The 22,678-nt window shown below is 37.2% G+C and overlaps 1 protein-coding gene across 1 annotated transcript in view; it reads right to left on the reverse strand.

The window, feature by feature from the left end:
- The window catches only part of LOC113233559 (nephrin), a 485,341-nt gene that overhangs the window by 199,901 nt on the left and 262,762 nt on the right, over positions 1 to 22,678 (reverse strand). The window contains exon 5 of the mRNA XM_026468687.1: positions 2,431 to 2,589. Coding sequence (XP_026324472.1) covers positions 2,431 to 2,589 — 159 coding nt within the window. The remainder of the gene's footprint in view (positions 1 to 2,430; positions 2,590 to 22,678) is intronic.

Genomic DNA, 22,678 nt, shown 5'->3' on the forward strand with positions numbered 1-22,678 from the left:
AACACTGACTGACCCTTTCCACGCCCGCACATGTGACATATGCGCTCTATAGTCTATAGTCCCCAACACGCATTGCGTCAGTGTGGCCGGCTATGGACTGCCAGCAAAGGGATGTAAAATGCGTTGATGATTATATATTCTGTTTGTAAACGCTTACGTAGCATCTGCGAGTGAATAAACAAACGTAATAATCCATGAAATTTGCTGGAATCCCAAAAAAAAAGCTTTAAAGCCCGGAATGTAAAAACGCTGAAAATTTATTATGATAGATTTTTCATTGCGTCTGAGTTTAACGAGCTGGAAAACGACTATTTCCTACAAATACGCATGATTCCAATAGCGGATATTAATTTGTGATATTGCGCCAAAAACATCCGAAAAAGCACGATAGTGCTTTCGGTACATCTCAAAATTTTTGACTATCGATTTTAATAACGGTATTTTTGATATTGGTAGATGTCGTTTTGCTAATTTGAATGTATACTAATACTTTGTGTGATTCTGAGCTATGCTTGGAAGTTCTCTAAAGGACAAGACTCAAAATGAGGTTATCTGACGGAGAATCAAGGTCTACGATATAGCTGGTAGAATAAGCAAGCTGAAGTGGCAGCGGGTTGGCCGTATCTGTCGAAGAACCGATAACCGATGGAGGAAGCGAGTTCTTGAGTGGAGACCACGGCAAACGTACTGTAGGACGCTCTCTGCTTAGGACCCCGATTCAGAACTTTTCGATATCGTTCGTATTGGATATCGTTCTCGAATCGAAGGGCGCATTCCGAGTTCTTTAGAACGTTCCAAGTTAAACGCTCCATTCGGATTCGGATATGACATCGTTATCCAACAGCGTTTACGGAGTTACTCGGTGAAATAGATTATAAGAAAAATGAAAATCCTTTTGTATACATTTTTAAGACTTTAAAGGCCTAAAATATATACATTATAATATACATTAGTGTTGCATTAAAATAAATTAATAAAATTGAACACAATCCAGACTTTATTTAAAATAATAAGAGATTTCCATCTTACAATTTTGCTTTATGCAATAAAACGTTCTGTAACTTTAATTCGATAACTATGTTCTGAATAATGTTTGTAGCCGTGATGATGTAGGGTGTGAAGTCATGCAGGTTTCTTTTCGGTTTGACGTTCGATTTCGGTGTGGCGAATAAAATTGAAAAGAAATCGGCCGACAACTGACTTATCGTAACGTTCTGAATCGACCCCCAGATGGAGCGACGACCTGCGAAAGGCTGCTGGCAGCAGATGGATGTCACAAGCTGAAGACTAAATGGAATAATTCCGTTTATAAATTCAATAAATCAGTTAGGGAATGGAACGGAAGAATGACAGTAAACATTCCCCAGCATATTCCCCTGAGAACAATAAGTAGGAAACTCAAGGCATATGTCAAATAAACATCTTTTAAACGAACACAAGCACAGTAATTTCGTTTTAGTCATTAGTAAGTTAATTTTCGTTTTATTACTTCTTTTTGTTTTGCCTAAACTCAGTACTTTTTGTAAAAGTATGTCTGAGTTAAATACGGTAGCCTTTTGACTTAAGTATTTAATTATTTAATATGTTGTTTTCAACCCCGAGGTGAGGCTTATACCGACTGTAATGTAATCAAACTTTAAGTTAAATTTTATTTAATGTTTGTTCATAGAAACCACTAGAAAGAGCTAAAGAAAGTACTTCCGTATCATGCAAGTAAATAAACTTTCATATATTTTTTTTGTTTTCGCTTCTTACCCGTGGACCACCTGGTTCACCTGGGTGAACCATAGGCAATTCTTGCAATAGCCTTTCGTATATATATTACTTATTGTATATATAAATGTGGAAGCGTAACGCTTCGTGCGAATCTTTGGAATATCCACAACATAAGGGTGGAACCCAAGCCTACGCCTAGTCCCCCGGTGATGGAAAGGGGAAGGCGGAATTAAACCATGTAGTTCTATAGCACACTCTCCGTGATATACCCTGTAAAATACCGATAAGCAGGCAACTTTACGGCGGTGTTCAAGGCTCTGCAGCTTCGTCGTCTATTGATAACCGTTAACAATCAAAATACCAACTTATTACAAAGCTTCAGCGTACTTGGATGAGAAAATTCCGCGGTAATGACTCGTTTAGGTCTAGCAGGTAGTGTCGATCTATCATATTTCATATAAATATTGTAAATGATAAACGTATACAAATGTTTATTTACATAAAGCAACCCGTTGTATAAGTGTAATTTGCCTATGAAATAGATTATTTTATTTCGTCAGTATTAAGTTTTTGGTAAAAGTACACTGAAGCATGATAGTTACAAATGTTCTAAGTATGAGGAACCAGCTCACAATACGTAATTTACGTTACTGCCATTATTTCTACTCGAAAGGGTACAAAACATAAATTATACAAGAGGGTGTACCAACTCACCTTTATCACCTTTGAGCTCGACATTCCCTCTGTACCAGATGATTTTAGCAGCAGGTTTGGCGTTCTTGGCTTGACACTCGAGGGTGACTTCCTCCCCCTCTTTAACCTCCAGCTTTGAGTTGTGTGGGTGGTTCACTATCTCCAATGACGTTGGGGGTGCTGAGGACAAGATAAGAATTTAGTAAATAATCATTGTAATTCAATGTAGTATACTTATAATGATATTCTTTGGTTGCACCCCTTTTGAATATCCCAAATTTAAATCCTAAGGTTGCCCGGAAGAAATTTCTACGTAGCAACAAGGCCGCCTGTTGCACATGAATCTACTATTTTTATACTTAAGTTACTATATTCTATTTTAACGGTAATTTTATGCACAATAAAGAATATTTCATTAATTTATTCATTGATTTCTAATTCTTCGTGCGACTTGTTCGGGACACTTGATATTAAAAAAAAACACAGAAATCCCGTAGTTGGTTTTTGAGATCCGTATAACGAAACGGGGTACCTCGTACCATGAATTCTGATGTTTCATTTTACGGTGGTTCATGGATGTGTTACTGTCAGTATTCTATTTATAACCTAAAGAATCTAAATGTAATTTCAAATGTCACGTTTTTATAATCGGTCCCACTGGAAATCGAAACCGAGACCCACGTCAGCACCCATAATGCCGGCTCACACTTTTTTATGACCAATTTAATTAATTCGAATCCATTTTAATAATCAGACCGTAACTCATTTAACTTTATCGTCATTTAAGGATTAAAGGCCTACCGTAAATTAAATATCAGTCAGGAAAAACGTCGGCTTTGCTATTAAATTGGTATGAAAATTTATACGCGGTTTTTTCGAGGTGTGAAATTGTGGAAAAGAAATTAATAAGCGCGGCAAACAATTACACCAATTTCCAGGTCTCAAACTAGGGAATTCTCCGCATTTACGAGTAAAAGAATTTCCAAATTGGGGGCGCCCTTTTTAGAAAACCCAATACTGGCCTAATTTAGTACTTCGTTGCCTAAATTGGTTTAAATTGTGAATTGAATCTTTTCATGTGATGTTTGGGGAACTTAATAGCCAAGCCGAGGCAATCGCTGAATTTGTCCTCCTAATCAAAGTCTCAATTTAGTTCTAGCTCTGTGATTGGTTGTTTTTATTGGGATCTCAGAAACAGTAGCGCTCTAATTACGTAAGGTCGTATTGAATTTTGTTTATGGGAACCCGATACGTGTTGTTCACACGATATTCGTGTCGATGTCGATCCATTGTCAACTCGTGGTTTGTGTCTATTTCGGAATGACATGTGGTCTTAATGGATGATTGAAAAGGTTGACAAGTTAACTGTACCTGCGCCATGTTGCGGAAATTTAAACAACTGTTTCTTTTGTAATGAGAACAAGAACATTGAAGTCGGAAATTAATATTAATATCATCATTTCAGGGTTCAAAAGTAAAATGTCGTCATTTATATCGACCATTGGTTTGTAGTTATAACAAATAAACAAACATGGTACCAATATGTAGACTTGAGTGACACCAGTATTGAAAGCAATCGGTTTTGTTACCAAATTAACTGACAAAGTAACTAATCTAAAGGTATGTACTCCCAGAAAGAAGTCAGATGGGTAATGCTCTACACAATTAATATGAAATTGAAACGAACAAGCCGTGCGCCTGTCCATAACAGTTGAATAGCCAGTCGGCGTTTTAAATCACAAATTGCCATCACTGCCACTGTGCTTTGAAACATAAGTTGGCAAGTCCCATGTGCTTATAAATACACAAGCACCTTTACCCTTCAAAACTGACACGGAGTAATGTTCACATTACTGCTTGGCGGCAGAAATAGGTAAATTGGCAGTACGTATATCCGGGAACTTCGTGTCGGAAGCTTTGAACAAAAGTTTTGTTAATTAAATTTTTATTGACCAACTAAGCAACGGAACGAACCAACGGACCTCACGAATTTTTCCATGTGCTTGCGTCGTGTCTTTGTACTTGGTCTTTCAACGACTTTTTGGCCGTAGCTTAGTTGGTATAGCCTCTGGCACGGTATGCAAGAAGACGTCGGTTCGAATTCGACCGAATCGAAGGAATTTTTTCTGAGTGTTCGATCTTTGTATTAATAATTATAACAAAGGTTTTGTTTTTAAAAAGGCATACGCACGAAACAGCCAATAAGTTCAATTTCAGAGATATCAGCGTCAAATTGCGAGTGTTGCAAATTAATCAAGCGTTACGCTCGCTTTTGAGAAATTAGAACACTATCAGTGTCACATGAATTGTTCCACAATAGAATACCATACACAATTACGGGACAATGGACCGTGTGTCGTCTGTTTGCCGGCTTGAATAACAATAAATATAGGAGATAATTTTGTTGGACAAGGGTTGTTGCCTTTAATAAGATCACAAAAAACATTGTATCAAAGTTACCAGCAACAATATTAATGTTAATACAGCGAAAATGATTTTTATCTAGAATAGACGACCAACCACGGTCTATAAGGTCTTGTTGTGGATGACACAGCACTCTTGGTGTAATAAGGTAACATCTGTAAAATGACAACTTTCAGGAGAGAAGTTTAAAGATTCTACACACGAAATGACTGTTTTTTATCATAACATGATAGGTCGAACATGCCGCGCGACTGGTGGTAAGCGACACGTCTCTCTTTATTTGCAGTGACGCTCAGAGCACTAAGTCTGGTAATTTTATATTATCTCAATTGTGTGTTGTTAGAATGTGAATGTCAAGATTTTGTACATTTGATGGTTTGCCAAAGCGTGAAACAGAGAGAGCGGGTGTGCCCGACCCGCACTCGTCTCGCTCCCGTCCCGACCCGACGCACGCCCGACCTGCACCCGTCCCGACCCGACTCACGCCCGACCTGCACCCGTCCCGACCCGACACACGCCCGACCCACACCCGCTCTCTGCATGTTTCAAGCTTAAAAGTTAAGAGTAAAGGATTCTCAGTGGCTAGTCTGTACCTGCTATTGAAATTTTTTAGTGTTGTGCTCTTCAATGGCGAGTCGATGACAAAGAGTATTACTAAAATTATTATTGTTTAAATTATAGACTAAATTGCTGATTTTCATGGTTTTAGTAAGGCAACATCGATCGTTAGTGATTGAGTGTATGAATGCTATTTTAGCAATTCCACTGACATTTTATTGGGACTCAACTGTGATTGCAACTAGATTTTTGCAGAATAACAAATATCGCCGTTTGGGTAAAACCGGGTTAGAACTGCCCCACTTTTTGAAAAGGTCTCCTAATTCAAAAATTATTAGTTTACCATGAATAATTACTATGGATATAACCAGTTTAATCTTTTACATTACATTAAGGGTCGTATTCTAGAACTCTACTCAATGCTCAAGTCAGGATTTGAGTATGGTTTAAAGCACTCGAAATCATACTCAAGTCCCTGTCATTAGGGTCGTATTTCCAGTGCTTGTGTTGCCAGTGCAATCCTGACTTGAGCATTGAATAGAGTTCTAGAATACGACCCTTAGACTTGATTTTATTGATCTAATATTTACTGATTTTGAAGAAATTGACTTTTTGAAAACCTATTTTTTTGAGGATAGATATCTACCTATATGGATAGACGCCACACGATGAAAATACTAAAAAGGATAGATGCCCTTTAAAAAAAACATACAGTCGAATTGAGAACCTCCTCCATTGTTTGATGTCGGTTAAAAAACCGACCTCAAAAGCCATTTGCTACCCTTAGAGGTGGAAAATTTTCTTTAAATTTAAATGGTACCACATCAAAGGCACCTTCTTTCCAAGAAAAAGAATCATGAAAATCGGTTCACAAATCGCGTTACGAGTCACAAATACGAGTTATCGCGTAACATACATATAAAAAAACATATAGTCCAATTGAGAACGTCCTCCTTTTTTTGAAGTCGTTAAAAACAACTTGTTATGAGCCAAATTTGCCCAACTTTCAAAAGGCATGCAAAGCCAATGCTCTCATTGATTTACTACTCAATTCTGTAGTTGTATTATATAATTATTTTAATTTTGTAGTTAAATACTTTCATTTGTTGTAAAAAAATACTAAGTATGAATAAATATATATTATTTCTTATTTTTAAGTTTTTTATTTTAAACCAAAATCAAATACCTTTATATAAATAAGTAAGTACTATAATATTGGCAAGAAAAATTTTAGTGGCTCTTTAAAAACTGTGAAAATTTGCAAATTGTAATATTTGGCTCTTCCAACCCAAAAGGTTGCCGACCCCTGCTTTGAGGACATAAGTTGACAAGTCTCATCTACCTGTAACTTACATTCAAACAGTGATTTCAAGAATAAATGAGTTATTAATTGTTAATGCATACTATATTATGTACGGTAGTATCAATACATTATGAATATAACTTTTCCAAAGAGTGGGACCCTTCAGGGTCCCAAACGCTTGTGCTTTCAAATACAACGCATAAGGTAGGGGAAATGATTGATTACGCTGTCATAATAGAAAACCTTGCAGTGCAATTTGATTTTAATCATCAGCCCTTAGGGTGCAGTGAAGGGCTTTTATTTATGGGAATTGGTGACATGTTGAATTTAAAATAGTTTAACATTTACGCGGTGGTTGCTGTAAGTGAGTGATCGACGGTACGATAGGTTTAAACAAGTTACATTCTTACACTAGCGTCACAGTACATTTATAAAAACGTAATGTGTTAAGAAGAATAGTATTTTCTTTATGAAAAATTAGTCAGGTCCGCTGGTTCGTTCCGTGGCTTAGTTGGCATAGCGCATGACACGGTTTGCTTGAAGACGTTGGTTCGCATCCAACCGGATCGAAGGAGTTTTTTGTAAGTGTTCAATCTTTGTATTAATAACTATAGCAAACTAGTGGAGTAACTTCACAAACATCCTGATGTTCAATAAATTGAATTACAATAATGGTTTTTATCCAAAAAATTAATAGACTGTCTGGGAAACTCTAGGGCCGGCAGCCATCTTGCCCAACGCATTAGCCGACCCGCCACTTCGAAACTCGAGAATCGGCAATCGGCTAAGAGTAAAACCAATCCCCGTGTGCCTGTCTCTGATCTTGCGAAACCACAGAGGCAGACGGATCAATGCGACTAGGACGGCTTCACAAAGATGGTGAAGAGGATGAGGAAGCCCACCAGACGTAACCAGCGTAACACAGCACTGACAGAACCGAACTTCCTGCTGCGTCCGGCCATACCGACGACGCTGCTGTACCTGTCACGACTGCATTACTCTACGAAGTCTGAGAAGATAGTGGAGTACATCAGGGTAAAAATCAAATACACTGTGAGGGTCGAGCGAGCGGCTGGAGTCCCGCAACAACGTAAATTTTTATTCCGTTGTGGTGAGAGTACCGACCGAACATCTGTCGACCTTCATGAAGGAAGAGTTATGGCCGAAGGCTGACGGCGATTCCGCGGCTGGTTACCTAACAGATTGCGCCACACGTTGCCGAGAAGTGCAAGACGTGTAGATTAGTTATTTAGTTTATTTTATTGTCATATTATATTGTATGTATAATTATGTTAGCCCTTACGGTATATATACTATATGGGTCTTAGTATCCTTCAAATTTAACAGCTTCTTGGGCACAATTTAATCCTATTTTTACTTTCTAGTATTCAAGCTTTCATTGTAACTAACCTGTATATAATAAAAATAAATTAGATTGAATTATGAATTGTTAATGAATAAATAAATAGAAAAAGATCTATTAAACAATTTCCAAATATCAAATTCGACAAGATGGACTTTCGATTGAGAGTAAACTGAATTTCCTTACAGGCACCAAAGTTTGCGCCACCTAGCACTACAAACACCCGACAAATTACCACGAAAAACTAAAACTCGACACTGGAACTAGCAACAGCGACCCGCAAGTTCACAACGGCTGCCGCGGCAAAACGGGCCACGCTTTGTGCGCGCCTGACGAGCGTAACCTCCAGTCTACAGTGTCCTGTTACTTGACTAACAAGTTTTAGGACGACGTCGGTTTTTGTTCTAAGTTTCTGTAGAGCGTAGAGAATGGTAAATGGGTTTCTTATCTTTTTAAATAGTTTTCTTCGACAAAGCAATTTTTTCGGGATCCAAACCACGTATATTTCTTCTTTCAAGCAAACATTCGTTTCAGATCCTATGCAGGGTCCCAATTCTGCTAATTATGTATTTATTGAGATTTTTTGTGAAATAACTTCAGTAGTTTTGTCATAATACAAAGTTTTGTAAGAATACAAACATCGAACACACAGGAAAATATTCGTCGACCCGGTCGGTGGGACTTGTTTGTCCGTGCTGCACCGTAGCACTGCTCTAACCATGGCCAAAATGCAGCCACGAACCTCGGCATCCTTTCCAGAGTGAGGCATTGCTTCATACCGAGACAGTTGCTTTAGCTGTATCAAGCACAAGTCCGGTCGTATGGAGTACTGCCTTTGTGTTTTTTTGGTACTCTGCTCATCAATGGCAGTCGACGGTGATCTGTTACTGTAATTCCCGAACAACAACAAGCACAAGAGCAAGAGTTTTCATTATATATGTAAATTTTGGAACAAACTAGAGATGCGCGACGTTGAATGTTACGAATACTAATAATTCGAATGAGCAACTCATTCGACTTCTGTCGAATGATTACCGATACCGAATGCCTCTGCCATTCAGTCGGGTGCCCGAGTCGAATGATTATTACGTCGGAACTACTCAAAACTCTACCAGATCATTCACCATGTCCATATTAAAATATTCTTGTCTCCGTCACATTTACGTTATTTACCATATGTAAGTGAGGGTAAGGAGATCACGAGCAGAAATGCTCTATGGAAACTATGGATATATAACCAGTGACTATACTATAGGGTAAAACCGGGATAGATGCCGCAGTGGGATAGGTGCCTCGTTTTCAAAAAACCTAACTTCCCCAAATCCCAAAAGAATAATTGGTTTAAATAAGAAGTATAGACACCACTCATCAAAGTTCCTGCAGGGCTTCGTGTGGAATAGACGCGTTTGGCCTGCATGCGTTTATCTCCGCGACGAACACGATAAACGTAAAACAAAATTTCAGACGCAAGTATTTCCTGTCGCATAACTTTGTAAGTTATAATAAATTCTAAAATTTATTTTCATTATAACTATACACTTGTCCATTAACTGCGCACCTAGGTGTGAATAATTGCTCTTTTGAATATAGCTTAGTTATATAATAGTCGCCTCGATTTTTCGCGGTATAGGTTAGCCGTTAGGGGCAAAGGAAAAGTCCGTTTTATTTTTATTATAACTATATGCTGGTTCATTATCTGTGCACCTAGGTGTCAATAATCGCTCTTTTGTATATAGCTTAGTTATACAGTAAAAGGGCACCTATCCATATCGAATAGGATAGTCGCCTCGATTTTTCGCGGTATAAGGTGCCCTTAAGGACAAGACAAGAAAGTTAGGAAAAGAAAAAAAAATACATTATTTTAGTGAAAAAGACATGTAAATAATAATAGTTTAAAAGCAAGTGAAAGTATCAACAAGACAAATTATTCATAGTTCAAACAGCGAACATTTTTGTATAGAATGTTTTGATAGCTACAAAAATACGAAGTGAAGTAGGTAGTAACTTAAAATACGTATATGTATATTTATTATTAAAAATGTAATAAGTATATACAATACATTAAAGATTACAAATAAAACTTTTTATTACGAATTTTACTATTTTATTCTAAAGGGCTACTATCCTTCTTAGTATTTTCATTGTAGGTAGGCATCTATCCTAAAAAAAATAGGTTTGCAAAAAGTCAATTTCTACAAAATCAGTAAATGTTAGATCAATAAAATCGAGAATTAATGTGATGTAAAAGATGAAACTAGTTATATCCAAAGGAATTGTTTATGCTAAACGAATATTTTTTTAAATTAGGAGGCCCCTTCAAAAAGTGGGGCATCTATCCCGGTTTTACCCTATAGGTAAACTACTTGCCAAAAAACAAACTACTAATAACACGCTTCATCGATGCAACACTAGTGTCAATATCAACCTGCTTGGACAAGACATTAAAGCTATCACTCGCACTCAAGAGATATGCATTTTGCCTAAAATTCGAAGAAGCCAGAGGTACCCACAAAAGTGATTTAAACCTAAGGGATATGATCATAAAGACCATTCGAATATGAAAATTAGTAGGTTATTAATTTGTCATTCGTATGACAGGATTAGTAATTACTAACGAGTCGAATGTCGGCATCATCGCAGTCGTACATCGCTAGAACAAGCTATCAAAAACTAGGAAAAAAATCTTTATGATAATGTTGGTTGACACGCACCTTTCTATTTTAATTAAGAACACATAGTCACTACGTCAGACCAAGTTCTGAAAATAACAAGGGAAAATATCTGCGCGCATGCTGTGCTCTATTTCCCTGAATTAGAATGAAAAACCTCGACTACGTACTAGAAATATTTAGTTTTAACAATTTTTTGTTAAAGCAAAACTTGTTTAAACACCTATGTATTTTATTACAAAAATGTAGCATCGAAGAGAGTTATAATTTAACTAATTTAAAAGCCAATTACAAACAATTATGTGTTAATCGGTTTCGGGCTCTTTCGAGTACTCTCGACTCCCTTGAAGCTCGGAGCTGTCACAACTGGAATAACAAAGATCATTGTTATTCATCATTCCATAAACAACCCAACGCTAAAATGTTAACTGCCTCTGTGGCCAAACGGTTACCATGCCGGACTGCCACGTAGAGTTCCCAGGTTCGATTCCCGGACCTGGAGAAATATTTGTATGGCCTACATTTATTTCTCTCGTGAGTTTGGGTGTAATTTGTGTGTGTGTGTGTGTGTGTGAGTGTCCATGGCACACGCGACACAGGGTTTTCCTGGTGCGGGGCTATGTTGAATGTGGTACCAGTAGAGTTAATTTGTGGAAGACTTCGTCTAAGGAAGTACTGCCACTTTGCCTATTTCTATCGTCAAGCAGTAATATCAGCATTACTGTGTTCCGGTTTTGAAGGTACTGGTGTAATTATAGGCACATGGGCTTTATTAACTTGTCTCAGGGTGAAAGGCGCAGTGGTAATACCGCTCAGATCTTTGCGATTTAAAGCATAGAGTGGTTTTGCAACCGTTGTGAACCCGCATGTCGCTTAGTTGTCCCGTAACTTGGTACTAAAAAAAAAACTAAATATTCACAAATAAAACATATCTATGCTTCGACGTAACACTGACAATACATTTTTATTACAAACACAAGTCGTGTAATTTTCGTATCAATAAATATAATGTTAAGGTATACATTTTTATTGGTAGCGAAATGTAATTATTTATTAATAGTAAGTTGACACGTACGTTGACAAGTACCATATCCCTGTAATTTCACCAGCACCATTACCTTTCAAAACCGGAACGCAGTAAAGCTCACTTTAACGTTTGGCGGCAGAAATAGGTAAGGTATAGGTAAGTCCCCTATGTTTGTTGCGTCAGGGGTTAAAAAGCTTTGCCCTGAAACGTTATTCTATGGCAGTTAGTCAGGACAGGGCGTTGTTACGTAACATTACCTAATGCGGTCACTGATTCCATTGCTGACACCGTACCAGAGTTTCAGAAGCACGTTTTATACGAATTTTAAAAGGTAGATAAGTTTATGATGTGCTCAGAAAATTTAACAAATTATTTACAGCTGCGTTCAAAAGTTTATCGCTGTAAATGTTTCAGATATTTTTGGAGTTTTGGACATTTATTTTACAGGACTTTTGGTAATAATATTTAAAATATGGCTTTTGGTTGCAGATATGAAATTAGTTAAAGAAAGACTTTGGTAGAACATTCTGCCCGACGGGGAAGCCACGCCTACAACCTTTTGTATTCCCATGTTAACACGTTGAGTAAACGATGTGACCGTTTATTATTTGCAGACTAAACTTACCAGAAAAAGTGAGTGCCAATGGTAACGCTGTAAGAGATCCGAGATCATGAAGCGCGTAACTATTCCTAAATACCGGAAATATAATAAGAAATCACACGCTGGTAATACCCCTGTAATTAGTGGGTAATAATTAGGTAAGGTATCTTTAAAGGTTCACCTCGTGCAGGGATTCTAAAGATTTTACTATGGGGAACCCTTTAGTTCAGTTTACGTTACTGCGAAAAGGAATGTAAATAAATTTTGTACGACATGGTAGCTGCGGGAATTCCTGCGCGAGAATTCTTCGAAAGACGAGCGACCTGTTTTTTTGTCTCGTATCTAGTTTGTACGTTACACAGTAGACATAAAGTTCAATATGCTGTGGTTACAAAACTTCACTTCCCTTCCGTTCCGCAGCACAGTACGTTGGGCCTTTGAATCGTTGGCAAGAGATTGCTATCTATCAACAAGGTCTTTTAGTTACTTTGGGATCCGAGCAACGTGTGTGATGTTGTCTTAAAAAAAACTTAGTGCAGTCACTCGCTTTATTTCTTATCTTGACATACAAGGACGTTATTACCTTCAATATTTCATATGGTTCTAGTATATTGTGTATTAAGGACCTTAAATAAGAAATTACTAACGAGGGTCTATTAGAAGCCCGAAGCCAAAGGCTAAGGGCTTTAAAGACTCGAGTATTGTATTTTGTTACCGTCGTCCGTGATACATACAATGTTTTTCATCACATTTGTGAGGAAATAAATACAATAAACATGGTTCACATCACAACAATTATGTAGTTGGAAATTGGCGGGTTTTTGTTTTTTTTAATTCCTCCACAGACAATTCAACTCGAACTAAAATGTTGTAAACATATAGCCTTGATGGATTGTAAAAAAAAGTTCCTAAATTTTTATCAAAAAATAATTTTTAAATTGAAATCATTTAAAAAATTCTTAATACTAATATTTAAGTAGTATGTGGCTGCTGAATTGCAATAAAATTTCTGTTTAGATAACATTTTAAGCGAATGTTTTAATTTTGAACTTAAGTAACCTCCTTGCTTGAACTTGAACCCGACCTATGTAAAGAAGTATGTCGTGCTACAAATTTAACAAAAAACTCCTTACTGACCATGGCTGTAATGGAAAGAAAAAAGGCTCGTGGGTTTTATTTGGGACATTACAGTCAAAAAAAAAAAAAAGGTGCAATCATACCATTTACGAGTGATGAAAATTATTTTATTGCATCCTGTATATAACAATGACATTACACAATCTAAGCTTATCGATCTACAGCTTTAAATAATAAACTATTAAAGTGTCCTCAGGAGTCACGCGAAGGTTTAAGATACAAAGTTAACCTAAACACACTACGTCAAACGACCGGGGTTCCCGGGATCCGGGTATTCAATAAACATCACTAACTTACATAGTCACGTCCCTAATTATACATGAACCTTGATTAGCAAACGTGAGGTCGATTGTACGTTGTTCTCGTACTTCGTTATTAAGATGTTGGTGTAATCTTTGGGTGTGGATGCGCAAAATTGATAAAATTTTGTTGTTAATAAAAACAGGTAGTGTAAAACGAAGATAGATCGAAAAAAGATAGATGCCGCAGACTAACCTAACTTCCGCAAATCGCAACTAAGAATAATTAGTTTAAATAAGGAGTATAGACACCACACATTAAAGTTCCAGCAGGACTTCGTGTGGAATGGACGCGTCTGGCTTGACACGCGTTTATTTCCGCGACGAACACGACAATTGGTTCAAATTTTCAGACGCACGTATTTATTGTCGCGTAACTTTGTAAGTTATAATAAAGTCCGTTTTATTTTTATTATAAGTATATGGTGGTTCATTATCTGCGCACCTAGGTGTCAATAATCGCTCTTTTGTCTATAGCTTAGTTATACAGTAAAAGGGCACCTATCCATATCGAATAGGATAGTCACCTCGATTTTTCGCGGTATAAGGTGCCCTTAAGGACAAGACAAGAAAGTTAGGAAAAGAAAATAAAAAAATACATTATTTTAGTGAAAAGGACAAGTAACTGAAACGTTTAAAAGTACCAAAAAACAACACAGTCACAGTTTAAATTGCGAACATTTTTGTATAGAATGTTTTGATAGCTACAAAAATACGAAATGAAGTAGGTAGTAACTTTAAACACTATATATTTATTATTAAAGATGTAATTTGTATATACAATATATTAAAGATTACAAATAAAACATTTTATTATGTATTTTACTATTTTATTCTAAAGGGCATCTATCCTTCTTAGTATTTTCATTGTAGGTAGGCATCTATCCTAAAAAATAGGTTTGCAAACAGTACATTTCTTCAAAATCAGTAAATGTTCGATCAATAAAATCAAGTCTTAATGTAATGTATCGGAATTATTCATGGTAAACTAATAATTTTTAAATTAGGACCTTTAAAAAAGTGGCATCTATCCCGGTTTCACCCTAAGTTTTTGGAAAAATAAATTGATATGGTTGATACAGATTTAACAAACGTCAAGAATCGTACAAAAAAAAAGCGGAGTGCGCGGAGCTGGTGTTATGTGCTCTTGTTGTCCATTACTGGTTTGGTGTGTCCTTAATGAAAATTTGATAATGTGGCAATTCTTCTGTTACTTCGTCATATTACATAGTTCAACGTACCGAGTGCCACACGAGCGGTATCGCAACGCAAACTCCGCCTACTTACGCACCGCAGCACCACTCCCCACTTCGTCTCCCAACCTCTTATTCATTGTGCTATGCGCACGTGTTCCGTCGCCACGCGCCGTTTCAAGGCACCATGGTATTTAGTTCTAATTTATATGTAGTATATCGCAGTGGTTCACAGGAATCTCCACAGTGAATTGGTTACTAAACTTATCTGATTTAACTATATGTTACCCCTCTTTCCCAGACATATACTACTGATAGGCCTAAATTAAAAGAAGCATGTAAACGATACGAAGAACACTGTTAACAGAGAAGATGGTCTCCATCCGTACCATTCCTTTGGGATCCAGTATTTCCTCAGATAAAAAACTCCAAACAGAAATAAGACTGCAGTAGAGCTCCTTGTGAAAGAATTCGTCCAGGGAAGTACTGCCATCTTACCTATTTCTGCCGCCAAGCAGTAGTGTGAGTATTGCTGTGTTCCGGTTTTGAAGGGGTGCTCGTGAAATTCCAGGCATATGGGACTTTTCAATTTATGTCTCAAGGTAACTGCTATGGCCTGGCGTGTCGCTTACCATCAAGCACATGACTTGTCGTCCCATCTATTAGTATCACAAAAAAAAACGACTCGTATAGGTATTTTTTTTTAATTTTCTAATATCCTATCAATTGACAAATTTATGAAAAGTTCGTTTTTTCAAATAATAATAATAATAATAACGCACACACTCAACATAGCCCCGCACTAGGGAAACCCTGTGTCGCGGGTGCCATGGACACACACATAGACAACCACAAATTACACCCAAACTCGCGAGAGAAATAAATATAGGCCATACAAATATTTCTCCCGGCCCGGGAATCGAACCCGGGGACCTCTACGTGGCAGTCCGGTATGGTAACCGTTTGGCCACGGAGGCAGTTATTTAATGTTATTTAATAAAATATTTCGCAAAATGTACTCGTCTGTAGCGTGAGTTGGAACAATCTTTGGTACATAAATTAAAAATAAGATATTTCAGTTAATAAGTTTTGGTAAATGTTAGACATAACTGGTTGATGATTTTTCCATTTCAGTCAACCATGAGCACAAGACCTGTAAAGTGCTCGAAACGTCTATTTACATGAAAAAAAAAAGCAGATATCAATACCAAGAATGAAAAACTTAATTTTTTTTGTACATATTTTATTACTTAATGTTTTTGTTTACTATTTGATCTATTTAATTAGATACCTATTCGATCGTTTTATTCGAGAGTTTGTTTCAAATGCCATACATTGTCTAGGTTGTTTTCTATGCCGAGAGCTAACTTTGTAATTAATATCTTTCAACACAATCCAAACTTTCAGATCAGAATGGTATAGCCATTATCTGAATTACTTATTCCGTGCGAACACCAGACCTCGGACACGAATTGAAATAAAAACACAACTAGAGTTAGTTTGCTCAGTACTATCACGATTCCGCAGGAAATTAGACGGAAAGTTTTCTTATTTGCAGAACCCGAAGCAGTGATAGTCTGGTAGTAAAACGCGTGGCCTGTATGCAAAAAGTTTTTACGTAGGTTCTCAAGCGTCTCTTTTCTCTATTAGTTTTTTTTTTTACATCATCACTTGTGTTTTTATTTCAGGATGCTATTCCAACTTCCACCAGTTTACTAGTTCTACTTGCTCTTTGTCGTTCAGGGAGGTACAGCTGTCACTTGGATCTTGCACCGCCCAAAAATGTCCTGTAGATTGTAGGTTGTAATGTAGCCTTGAGAGCCCTGATGATGTTCTTGTAGAGGTTTATAATTAAAATAAAAAAACCGGAATATTTTTTTTTTTTTTTTTTTTATACCTGACAGGCAAATGACAAATTTTAGAAGCTTGCGTGCCGCCTCTCAAAATCGGATAAAGATTCCTAGCCACAAAAAATATGGAACGATCTTTCTCCCCCTTTAAGAGAGAAAACAAATGAACAACATTTCAAAACATTTCAAAATTAAATATAAAATGGATTTGATAAAAAATAAAACGAAAAAGAAATCGCTGCGGCGTATTTGAATCACGCTTGCAGGAAAGATCTCATTTTAATAAACTTCTTCTAAAATGGGCATACTCATTCACATTCACCCACAACTTGCCATAACAGATAAATTAAACACGCACTTATAAACACATTTCACACACATACACACCCAGAGAGAGATACACACAAACGCATACGCACACATGCCACTAATATATACCTTTTTTTATTTGATACTGTTTAATATTGTATATAAGTTCTTCTTTTATTTGCTATACCTCCTCCTATTATAGTATGTCCCGTTTTAGATCTCAGGGAAAGGTGGAATGGCTGAAAACCAATGTTGAGCAAGGCTTACGGAGCTGAGCCATTGCCTTTTGCCCCAGATCTTTATATAAGATTTTTATACATTTTGTTTTTGTATCGTTATTGAGGCAATAAATCTTTTTATTATTATCATTATAATTTCTGGAAGGAACTGTTTACGGTATCTTCGACATTTTGAACTTTTCCACAAAAATGTGTGTGATTTATGTGCACAAACACGTTACATCGTTACGAAACGTATACATAAGAAAATTTCGACGTTTAATAAAATATAAATTTACTAGAGGAAAACACGTCCTCTGGATTCGAATATTTGTATGGAGTCACGACGGAATGAGGCCAAGTAACAATGACGCAGAAAAAGAATTAGAGAACTATTCTGGCACAATGAAGAAGGTGCCAAGCACTAATATGAACATTACTGTCCAGTTTTGAACTTCCGTACTTCCGTTACTTTGGGTACTTCCGTTAGTGAAAGGGTTCGTCAAGGGAAGTACTTGCCACCTTACCTATTTCTGTCGCCAAGTAGATCATTACTCTGTTTCGGTTTTGAAGGGTAAGGGTGCTGGAGAAATTACAGGGACATTGGACTTATCAACTTGTGTCTCAGGATGAAGGGCGCAGTGGCAATGCCCCTAAGATCTTTGCGGTTTACAGCTTTGGGTGGCACTGCAAGTACTATTGTTCGTCCCGTTACTTGCTATCATAAAAAAAGCAAACTTTGCTTACAAATATTATATATTGCGAATGTCTGAAAGCAAACTATTATAATTAAGCTTGACATATTGTTGTGGGCGTTAATTTATAAGCATATAGTATAGAATTATTTTTAACCAAGGGTGTATAATAGACGTAGGGTCGTAATCCAGAACTCTACTTGTACGGTATGTCTGTACAATTTAGTCAGGAGAAGTCGTCTGCTGGCATCGGAGGTTTAGTCAGCACTGCCCTCGTCGTTCTTTGTCCAAAGAAAGGAAGGTCGGTCGTCGTCTTTTGTCCAAAAGAAAGTCTAATTTCGAATTTCTGTCAGTCAAGTAAATCTGTCTTTGTGGCCTGTCAATCTGATGATTTAAAGCACTAGAAATCATACTCAAGTCCTGATTTGAGCATTGAGCAGAGTTCTGGAATACGACCTCCGAACATGGTTATTTGTAACTAACATCATAAACAACTACAAGACATGATAAAGTTCCCAAAAAATAAACTTTTAGTTTCTGTGGTACCTACTATCTGGCTATTTTTAGATCTGAATTTGGTAGGAAGGTAATAAGTTCAAACGCGCAAGCGTCCTCCGCGACGACCTTGACCCGCGCTCGTGCGTTTTGCAGAGTTATTATTGTTTACAGCTATCTATTTTGTACTTAAGCAAAATCTGATAAATTATTAAAAGACATGAAACAAATATTGTTGTTCATGATGTCAGTAATATAGTCCTGAGACGTATTTTACGAATAATCTTGTGCAAAGAAAAAACTGCATATGAGGGGTCAATTTCTGGTTTCTAGTTACTTAGAAAACAAACGTTGAATCGAGCCGACGTTGGTATTGAACAGATCTATATCCAAAGGCGATTGGCTCATTGATTGCTCTGGTAAAAAATGAATTCTGTCCAAAAAAATTACTTTCGCTTTGGGCACACTCAGCTCCCGGCGGAGCTTGAAACTCAACTGGTTGATAGACAAGTTAGATAGTTCTACATGTTGTTTATAGTGATTCTCCCTACCAACGTCTTGGTTATACGGAGGCACTATAAGCTGTGCTAGCTTAGAGACCTTAAAGGTTCAGTTCCTGACCCCAGATCAGACCATGGTTGTCATATACCGTTGTCACGGACTCCATCCGAACAGATCACACATGGATAGTTGCTTCAACTGTGCCAAGCTCGGTCGTGTATGTAGTACTACTATCACCTATGGAATGGCTGTGCTAAATACCGACTGGCCACCTTGGATTTAGTACAAAAGCCAAGCTGCAAAGTCTTGAACACCGCCGCAAAATTGCCTGCTTATCGGTATTCCACTGGACTGGACATAGGCTGAGGTTCTACTCTTACGTTGTGGATATTCGAAAGATTCGCAAGGCATCACATTTATATGTCCAATGGCTATGGAGTGGAATTTCTTAAGGGTACTGCGACTGTACCTGTCACCCAGAGACATAAGTTCGTCGCTAATAAAGTCGCTCACATTGCTGCTTGGCGGCAAAAATAGGTAAGGTGGCAGTACTTCCCTGGACGAACTCTTTCACAAGGCGCTCAATCGCCACTAAACCTTGCTTGCAGATTTATTCCCCGAACCTTGAATAGGCGTTATTCAAGTATGCAAGTTTCGTCATGTGAGATGGATGTCAAATGCGCATTTAGTTTATCATAAAAAAACTTCACTTTAGACGGTTTTAGCAAGTAAGTACTATTGTCAAGGCAATGAATAAAGCTTTTATATATGTGAGGTCATCACCGCCGTTGAAAGATATGATAATCAATAACAAAAAGTCCACATATATAATTCCTTATCTCATACATATATTTCGCTGACGCCAACTTAGTATTACGCCTTGTTCATACAAAGTACGTAAAAGTTTTAGCTCGATAAATTAACAAAATGGCGTCTCAGCGTTTTCGCAAGGAATCCCAGAAAACGGAAAAGGGGAAAAAGACAAAGGGTTTTCCTCAAAGTCGATAGAATGTGCCGGGTTAGTAATGCAATTAGAAGTGGTACTTGATTAGAGTAGTTAGATGTTAATAGGCTGAAGCGGAAGCGTGTTTATGTTAAAATAAAATTACACATTCTATAGTCGAAGGTGATCTGGCTGACGACGCTCATTATGTCATTAGGTATGTACATCACAACATCAAACTGGAATTCTGAATTCAACTATTCATGCATCCATTTTTGTTAAAGGGGAAGCGTTGACAGTTTTAGCGATAGATTGGTTACCCCAATGTACCCATCCCTTCAAACGGCGTCATTTAACTTTGTGAGTTTTAACCGCGCATTCGTTCGTAACAAAACCATACCCGAATCAGCGAAGTACTAAAAGCCACTTCTGACCGTGAGAGAAGGTATTTACTTTTTCAACTTCAACCCTCTGCCTAGGGCTGTCAAAAAAATCTAAAATTTTATTACCATCCCCTTTTACTGTCGCTTTGTTCCTCTAGGAAAAGGGTCAAAAGCCAAATTCACCAATATGTGTTATTTATCCTTTTTAAAAAGGATGGAAAGGAACGGGGAAGTTAGAATATTCAGTTTTTTTTTAAACTTTACTACCTTTTTTAACCTCTTTAGTTTGACCTCTCTGGGTCCCTTAACAATGTTAGAACTTGAGTCTCAAAATGACAATCGTGGGACCCAAATCAACAGAGGAAATATCCAAGGCGGATTAAGATGTCGCTTAACTTAAGATAGTTAAATTTATTCGTTGATACGCAGAAGTAGGTAAATGACTAGTTACAGGTTTCGTATTGTACTATGACAACTATATTTGAGAGCCGATTTCACATCCCAAGGTGCAGAGTGCGTCTATGGTAGGAAAATAGTTGTCACCACACTTAGGATTGGAACTGGACACGTTCCATTAAACAATTTTGCTTTCTTAACGAAAAAAAGCAACATTTCTCCTAATTGCGAGTTAAGTGGAGTAAAGAAGATGTATATCACTTGTTACTAGAATGAGTCCGGTACGCGCATCAGAGGGCGGCGTTGATGAGAGACCTGCTGATTACTCGAATATCCCTAGGTGCTATAAATCGGATACTAGGCAATCCCCACACGAAACAGGCAAAAATACTATTATTATTGGTTGAATCGTTTCTACAGTAGTGCCACCCAGATGTGTCGTATAGGATACCATGGAACTGACGTGCACATTGTACAAAAGTTGGATGATCACGATCAAAGATGGATCATGACGTCATTAATAGACGTCACATACATTATAGCGATGAATTCGGAATACAATGATCTGTGTTAGTAACTCATGTATTGTGTCTTAGGACCTATTGACCAATAGCATCTGTCCGCTACTCTTAGATTTGAACCATCTACATACATATCATCACACCTTGACTTGCTCCGATCCTGCAAATTTTCTTCGCCTCTCTCTACTCCTATCAGGCTTGTCGTATATGCCCATTTATTTTTGGTGCTTTTTACCCTGCCTTTTTTAAGGATATCCCCAAACTGTTCGAGAAATATACGCCGAGGTCTACCTCTTCCTACGCCTTCAACCACATTTCCTCTTTATTTGTGCCGTCAATCTACCAACATTAATTTTTTTCACAAAACATAGCAAGTATTCCCAATACATCATCTTTCATACCACGTGACGAGCTTTCGAACGTCAGCTATAAAACTTTTTTTAAGAATCCGATATACTGGATTAATGAATGTAGATAAGCTAAGAATTTTATCTATGTTGATAATTTTTATTTGTTTTATAATTTTTTATCTCGTGGACATATTTTTATTAGTGCTAAGTTTTCGTCTTTGTTGTGAACAATATAGTTATAGAAAGTTTTTGTAACAGATTTGTCAATCCTATTACATGAGCTTACTCACTTAAAAGTTATACCTCTAATGATATCAAAATATGTTTTATAGGTGTACCTTTCTGCACATTTCTCTCCCATAAGCTTTCTCCTTGACTTCTTTCAGTCACATTCCATTTATTTTTATCTATAGCTGCTCCTCGGTTTTCACCCATATCGCTTGCTTTCACCGATGTTTTTCCCAGAATTTTATTTTCCATCAAAAATCAACCAATAATTCAAAGGCTTAAGGATGATTTTTATTAAAAAATATTCAAACATTTTTAATCCGTATGAAAGCTCTTATATCAAATACTTCAACTCAGACATGCTATTTACAAACCACATGAATTGAAATGCCAAAACATTGGATGTTTTGCCGAAATCCATCGAAACGCATTAAGAAATTTACATGAATCTGACAGGTTTTGTCTTGAATGAACACGTTTTATCCAAGACGCAAATGAATTCGGAAGCAGGAATTGGTCTAGAAATAAATTTTCTTAACTTTAATTACGTCCAGCGTTGTGACGTTAGGCTTAATTAAACTTAACGAAACTTTCCTTAGACGATCATAGCTTAGGGACCTTGATCTAAACTCCTCAGTGCGTTAGTGGAACTTAGACGTCTTTAAGGCTTTGATCAGTCACCTGCCAGGCGAAAGGAAAGAGGATGTGGATGAAGATGTGAAAGGGTTGAAACCCTAATTAGCCGTGAACAGGTTCACGACAATGAAATGGGAAACTTCCGGTCCACAAAATTTATTAAAGAAGTA

Source organism: Hyposmocoma kahamanoa, unplaced genomic scaffold (genome assembly GCF_003589595.1).
Source record: "Hyposmocoma kahamanoa isolate Upper Pololo Valley unplaced genomic scaffold, ASM358959v1 79, whole genome shotgun sequence".
Taxonomy (NCBI): Eukaryota; Metazoa; Arthropoda; class Insecta; order Lepidoptera; family Cosmopterigidae; genus Hyposmocoma; species Hyposmocoma kahamanoa.